The 7,101-nt window shown below is 45.4% G+C and overlaps 2 protein-coding genes across 6 annotated transcripts in view; both read right to left on the bottom strand.

Annotated features, from left to right (window-relative positions):
• LOC108623324 (unconventional myosin-XVIIIa) overlaps nt 1-7,101 on the bottom strand; it is a 27,061-nt gene that overhangs the window by 7,284 nt on the left and 12,676 nt on the right. Inside the window, exons 1-5 of one of the 4 annotated variants that reach the window (XM_026812172.1) lie at nt 6,473-6,948; nt 4,573-6,398; nt 3,651-3,779; nt 3,278-3,421; nt 3,112-3,201 (exon numbers count right to left, since the gene is read on the bottom strand). In XM_026812172.1, the coding sequence (XP_026667973.1) occupies nt 3,112-3,201; nt 3,278-3,421; nt 3,651-3,779; nt 4,573-6,375 (2,166 nt within the window). In that variant the 5' untranslated portion in view covers nt 6,376-6,398; nt 6,473-6,948. Of the gene's footprint in view, nt 1-3,111; nt 3,202-3,277; nt 3,422-3,650; nt 3,780-4,572; nt 6,949-7,101 lie in introns of those variants that run through there. The other 3 variants (XM_026812171.1, XM_026812170.1, XM_018021750.2) reach the window with 3 other exon arrangements.
• On the bottom strand, nt 16-2,427 carry LOC113464122 (uncharacterized). Of its 2 annotated transcripts, none has more exons than XM_026812187.1 (2): nt 1,471-2,427; nt 16-986 (listed from the first exon to the last, which is right to left on the bottom strand). In XM_026812187.1, the coding sequence occupies exon 2, from the start codon at nt 885-887 to the stop codon at nt 48-50; it is 840 nt and encodes a 279-aa protein (XP_026667988.1). In that variant the 5' UTR covers nt 888-986; nt 1,471-2,427; the 3' UTR covers nt 16-47. The 2 variants fall into 2 exon arrangements, with proteins under 2 accessions (XP_026667988.1, XP_026667989.1); XM_026812188.1 differs by lacking the exon at nt 1,471-2,427 and adding an exon at nt 1,250-1,464.

The following is a 7,101-nucleotide window of genomic DNA, read 5'->3' as shown; positions in this document are numbered from 1 at the left end:
TAATCATTGAAATGTTTTAAAATAAGTTGGACAATCTATAATTAATATCATTGATATAAAACGAAGATTGCAGAGCTCCAGACCTGGCCAACGCTATCAGAGATAGTTCTATCCTCCGAAGCCCTGGACACAGATCTCCTAGAGCAGCTCTTGCCGACGCTGTTAGCCCTGCTGTAATACTGATATCCTCTGATCATGATGTTCGTCGCACTCTGGCTTCTTCCGATCGCGCCTCCTTCGCGGAACACCGGCTGTGCCGAATCTACTCCGTTCTCCATATCATCTTTATGTCCGAGACTACGCCATTCGTCCATCACGTGATCCGTTCTTTTCAAGAACTGCGAGATCTTCGAGGATAAATAGGAGGACGCGGTGGTTGGTTCCATGTGCGAGGCAGTGGGCCTGAACGACTGTCTCACCCTCTGTTTCTCGCATCCTAATACGAAGTTCAAACTGGCGTCGAAGACGACTGGTGCTTGTTCTTTAGTCGACACGTCCTCTAAAGAGTCAGGGGACGCAGAGACGGGGAACGTTCTTCTAGGAGGCGTGGAGAAGTTCGTAGTAGACTCCAAGCTCGTATGAGTCCGCGAGGACAAGGTAGAAATGGATCTTGATCTACAGGACAAGCTGGACGATGCGCTGGACGGTGATGGGCTTCGCGTCAGGTTCAAGACTCTACTGGAGGGTCTCTTGAGCGGTGGCAAGGGAGGCCGTTTCCTCAACGGTTCCATCGGTTTCCTTAGATTCTCCATGATCGCGTCGTTCAGCTCGTTCGCCTGTTCCATCAGTATTTTACCGTTGTTCATGGTCTCTTGAAACGTCGACGAAGCTTGGATGGTGACGTCGGGCGACGTGGCGCCAGTATATATCGTTGGCACCGACGGCATTGCGATGCTTCGATTAACTTCCGGTTCTGTTCATTACTTCTTTCTCGTTTTTTGCTTAACACATGGGACTTTTGTTCTCGTGAACCACATCGTGGGTTTCTTTAATCAATTATATAATCACTGATCAGAAATCTTACTTCCGGGAAACTCGTACAATTATTCGATATTAACATTGATCACAATATTAATATTGAACATGAATATTATAAACGAGAGAAATCATTCTTGATATTGATCAAGCACATGGAACGTTGATATTGATTGATCTAGGCAACGTAATGATACTAAAACGAGCATCGTAAATCGCATCGAATCGCGAAATACTTTCTTTAGATCCACAGCAGATTGTTCATTGATCTCACCGTGAAGTGAAGCTCCAAACAAAATGAATGTCAGCTTCTAAAAATAAAAGAATACGTCCATGCGCCAGATTCAATATCAGGTTTCTTCTAGCAAAATCACTCGAATCGTTACTTTCGACGGAATCACTTAGAATTTTTCTACATAAATATATAACAATGATCTTTTAATAAAAACAATATTTTATAACATTTTTTATAACGTTTGTACGAGTTTCCCTTACAATAGCTCGGCGGCATATTAAAAGCAAGTTTGATCAATGAAAATTTCGGCTCTCGTGTTGCATAATCCCATTGTATGCATTTTTAATTTGATCCGGTCATTTGCAAATCGAATAATTGCGTAACGGCGCGCGGCGGAGCCGTCGAACGACGGGTCGAAGTCGGGAGTCGCGGCGCAACTGGTCAACTAGTCTTCCTGGGTCAGCCGGCACGGGAGCCACGGGCCGCTGCCTCCTCGGTGGTCACCTCCGAGTTATTCTAGGGGAGATGTTAGGGTGCGAGCGAGACGGTGAGCCGGGGAACACCGAGCTGGACGAGGCACCGGCCACGGTCTTGAATCCGCGCCAACTGTCCGGGAGCCGGGTATCGAGATAAGTTTCGTGGACCACTCGATAATCAGAGAAACACTCTTATGGCAAATCGATACGATAATACACGTCGACATTTAACAATCGACATACTTATTCATTATGAACAATATTTTTAATCAATTTAATAATCGATACATATTTAATTCCAGTATATTGACCCTGTTTGTGGTTTACCAATTAAGGAGACAGAATATTAATAGTGAGTTCTGACTCGGTATAAGTACCGAGTAAGATATGGAATACTGATAGGAGCATCGAGGCTCTAATACGGCGCCGCCTCGGATAATAAAAGTTCCAGTGACCGAGATTTTCTTGACCAACCGGCGCGGCGCCGTATCCTATGAAAATTCCTCTCACGACCTTGGCATTGCTCTCCCGTGTCACGCCGTGGCACACACCGATCACCGGCCGTACCGCCGCTCGCTGCTATTATAGTTTATTGTTTCGCGATTTCTAACCGGTTTCGCCTGCCGGAGATCCGTTCTCTTCGTCGGACCTACTTCTTTCTTAGACTGTACCATTTATTCTTAAACTAGACTGTACGATTTATTCTTGGTTCAAACTATTACTCATTAATTCTACTGTTCCCTCCGAGTGATCTAATAATATTTTATATATTTTTGACATACTTATTCATTATGAACAATATTTTTAATCAATTTAATAATCGATACATATTTAATTCCAGTATATTGACCCTGTTTGTGGTTTACCAATTAAGGAGACAGAATATTAATAGTGAGTTCTGACTCGGTATAAGTACCGAGTAAGATATGGAATACTGATAGGAGCATCGAGGCTCTAATACGGCGCCGCCTCGGATAATAAAAGTTCCAGTGACCGAGATTTTCTTGACCAACCGGCGCGGCGCCGTATCCTATGAAAATTCCTCTCACGACCTTGGCATTGCTCTCCCGTGTCACGCCGTGGCACACACCGATCACCGGCCGTACCGCCGCTCGCTGCTATTATAGTTTATTGTTTCGCGATTTCTAACCGGTTTCGCCTGCCGGAGATCCGTTCTCTTCGTCGGACCTACTTCTTTCTTAGACTGTACCATTTATTCTTAAACTAGACTGTACGATTTATTCTTGGTTCAAACTATTACTCATTAATTCTACTGTTCCCTCCGAGTGATCTAATAATATTTTATATATTTTATTACAATAACATTCGAATCAGAGATTATTTTGTAGGAAATATATTTGTTATTTATTTAGTATAAACAATATTTTATTGGGAAGAACATAAAATGCATATCAATTGACCTACCTTAGCTTCCAGCCGGTCGTTGTCGTGCTTCAGGTGAGTTCGCTCTTGCTCCAACTTCTCAACCTTCGCCCTGAGAATCTCGACCTCCTCCTTTAACGATATAAACGAAACAAAATGTTTACATAATGCAAAATGGTAAATTTCTAATCGAAGATGAAATTCTCACCGTTTTCGCTTTGAGTTGATCCTCCCTGCGGTGAACGTTTAGCAGGGGAGCGATTTTCACATACAGCCTCCACCAGGGCCACTCTCTCACAGACATCCATTTCCTAACGTTTCTCTGTATGCACCTGACCGCGAGATCTTGCAACTGTAACAAAAATATATCATTACATTCATCGATCGTCCATGCGTATACGATTTTACCGAGATAATGAACAATATGATAGACAGGAGCCGAGATATAATTATGGAATATTAAAGAGGCAGCTGCTAATTTCATAGGATGAGTGAAAACTCGAATTACAGATTAGACTACCGCGAGTGAACACGCGAGCATTAAACGTTTAACGCAGCCGAGCAACAGAGTCGTGACATACTTTCAAAGTGTTGAGTTTACGACGCGCCAGATAGCCGCGACACCTCGCCTGAAGAAGAATAATGTGCCCGGTCAGCTTCTCGTCCCTCTGCGCTTCCAGTCGTTCCAGAGTACCAGATCTGAAGAATATCTGCCAAAAAAAGGAAAAAAGAAAACGCGAACGTTAACAATATGAACAATTCTTCCATTTCATCAAATGAAATTTAAACAGACGTTCTTATTATATTTTAAATATGTACAATTTGTTTCCCTAATCACTTATCCATTTGCTACATCGTGTGCATTTAATTCTGTAATAAACCAGCTTGATACGCAGTAAAAGTTGCACAACAAATGACAGTAACTCGAATCGATTTCAGAATAAATATCAAATATCAAAAGTTATGCAAAGGATCGTAAATTGAAATGACGCCTACGCTTTCTATCTGCACAGGATTCGAATTAATTGGCATAGCAACAATGCCCGTCTCATTGAAATTAATTAAGAATGACGCAGCACGCAGGAGATGAATAGAATAGAATAGAATTGGAGAGAAAAATGAACGGCGTGTAAAGGGAACGGAGATATCCCTGACACGATTTTCACGATTGCGTTTAAGGGGGGAAGGGAGCATTTATGTTATGCTAAATTCTACTCTCTCCTTGATTATTGAAATGTATAAACAATAGAACGTCGTAAAGTCGTGAGATATCAAATGGCAGGAAATTCATTTACACTTATTTTACTTGTATTCACGTTTACCATTTCTACTCCATAGTAGCTTTAGAATATTTAATACTCATAATGAATTAAGATGCATCGTTTCGAATAATTTCCTCGTTCATTTTTAATACCGGCTATTTCCATTTGATAATTCTAAACTAATAATTATTAGACTTAAATTTATTCATAAGCCGTTCTTTATTTTTACAACTCGACGGACCTGGGAATCGTCGTACGGCCTGCGAGCCTTCCAGTGCTCTTTGCCAACGTCCTTTTCCTCCCTGCAGCTACTGATGCTGCTGGCACCGCTGGACGTGGAGGCGTTGCTCCTGACGACTGCCGGCTTCTTTTCACAATTAATCGACGTCGCATCGAACACGGCGATCCTCGCGTCGAATTTATTAGGAAAATCCACGGTTTCGGTCTGTACCGCGCCCTCCTTCCACTCGACTTCGTTCTCGTTGCTCATATGGCCGCTGTCCTCCGAGCAATTCCCGTCGGAACTGTATCCATTGTAATCGTTTATGTTCTTGGCATCGGACTTCTTCAACGCCTCGATGGTAGCGTCGGTGGGTCGCTTGACCCACGGATCCTTGGACGACGTCTCCGCGTTCTTGCAGTTGAAGAAGTTCACGAGGTGCTCTATCTCCTTGGCTCTCTTGCCCACGGACGATTGCTTATTCTTGATCTCCGACTGGTCGACTCGGTTGTTCCTTTGACACGGTTTCGCGGTTTCGCCGGTAACCGGAGTCACATTTGAAATAGAATCCCTGATCGGTTTCTGGGATCCGGTGGCCTGCTTCTCCCAGTTCTTCCTCAGCTCTTGAATGCTCAACGCCTCCTTCTTCTTCTTCGACTCCTCTGTCACGTCGTTCCTATCGATTTTCTTTCCAGCGTTCTTCATCTCCGAACCAACGTCCTCTTCGTCGATCTTCTGACTATTCTCGATCCGCCCCGAACTCCCCTCGATCCTGATCACCGTCGCGGTGTACTTTTCACCGGACTCGACGATTTTACTTTCACCAGATCCTTTCGAGTCGATCTCTCGTGCCTCGTAGCCAGAACTACTACGAGGAGGAGTCACCGAGTCCACCTGGTCTCTACCTCGTTCTTCGTCGTTGTCGACGTCGTCCTCCAACTGTGCCATCAGCCTCGCCACCCTTTCCTCGAGATTGCTCGTGTACGTTCGACTATTATTGTTCTGGCTCCCGTTGGGCGAACAGTTGAACGCCTCTCTACAGTTCTCGTAGATCCTCTCGTCCATGGAACGGTCGAGGTCGATGTCGTTGAGGAACACCGGGTGCAGCTCCACGGCGCGATCTACCTGTGATAGATCGGCCAGAGATCGACCCGCGCGGATGTTTCTCTGCGCGAGGAGCGGGATCCTGCTCGGTCTCGAGGAAGACAGCATCCTCCTCTGGTGCTCGCTCCTCGACACCGTCTGCACGCTCCACAAGCTCGTGGACCTGTTCATCGATTTCTTCTTCGTCACCGCTTCTCTCTCTTGGACGATCTGTTTGGGCTTCTCGACGGACAGCGAGCTGCCGGTAGACACGCAACCGAGGCTCACGGAGCGGTCCAGAGCCGCTTTCTTCTTCAGGGCCTCGGGTTTCTTCGGCGGCTTCGCCGGCGTATAAGACAGACCTTTTTTCAACAGCGCTCGGTCCTCCAAAATCGTACAGGACGAGCTGATGGACTTTGAAACAGGTTTCTTTTCATTTTTAGAGACCGTCGTCGCACCGCGTGCCGTCTCAGGCGTACGACGAGGTTTCACAGTACTCGAAACACGAGTCTTCGTAGATTCCGTTGAACGATTGATCTGATCGTTACTGGAGGTTCTGCCGATGGGTTTCGAAGTCGTCACGGGTCTCGTGGTCCGAGGTTTGTTCGTAGACGTCGGCTTCGCCTGTTCCGGCGAGGCTTGCTTCTTCGGGAGGGACAGAGGCTTCGACACGTTCGGGCTGCTCCTGGCTTTGACCAGCCGGGAGCCGTTCCCTGGCCATCTACTCGCGTTTTCCAACATCTCGTTCTGGCGATCGATACGAACTGGATTTGAAGTCGGGAAGTTTATCGAATTTTCATTGATTGATTCTCGTATAATAAAATTGCTTGGAACAAACCCCTCGCAGTTTCCTTCGAACCGGACGATAATTCACGTGGTTATTTCTACGTAGCGAAGACCGAGCCGTGGAATCCGGCGACTTTTCTTCAGCAACGGACGCGCGTCCCGTCTTCCTCTTCCTTCCCCGCTTGATCGAGCCGCAACGGCATTTCTCTCGAGTCAACGAGCATGGTCATCGGCGGAGCTGACGGCGACGACTGGTGGTGGTCCACGCGCTTCCTGCACCGCGCGGAACGCGTACGTACGGAAATAAATGGACCTCGACTCAAGAGAGAGAACAGTTTCCTCTTGCGTGGAGAACGAGCCGCGACTAAGTACCGTAAAAGTGGTCAGGCGTTTTATACTCGGTGTCCCATTTGATTACAGACCCATTAAACTCTTTAGCCCGTGAGAGCAAGAAAGGATTTTCAATCTTGTTTTCATCTGCCCGTTGATTCGTTTGTGTTTAATTATAAATCAGACTGTTTAACACTAGAAAGACTGAAACTTAGTATACACCTATATTGCCCAAAGCAGTAAAAATGACTGCATTGTGAAAGAATAATGTGTAAAGAAATTTGTCTAAAATTAATTTTTAATATTTTTTATATTATTTACAGTCATATAACAAGTTATTAGTGAATGTTA

The sequence above is a fragment of the Ceratina calcarata genome, unplaced genomic scaffold, assembly GCF_001652005.2.
Source record: "Ceratina calcarata isolate Rehan_Ccalc_2016 unplaced genomic scaffold, ASM165200v1 scaffold260.2, whole genome shotgun sequence".
Classification (NCBI taxonomy): Eukaryota; Metazoa; Arthropoda; class Insecta; order Hymenoptera; family Apidae; genus Ceratina; species Ceratina calcarata.
Note: the sequence above shows the minus strand (reverse complement) of the source record. Positions and strands in the feature narration are given on the sequence as shown.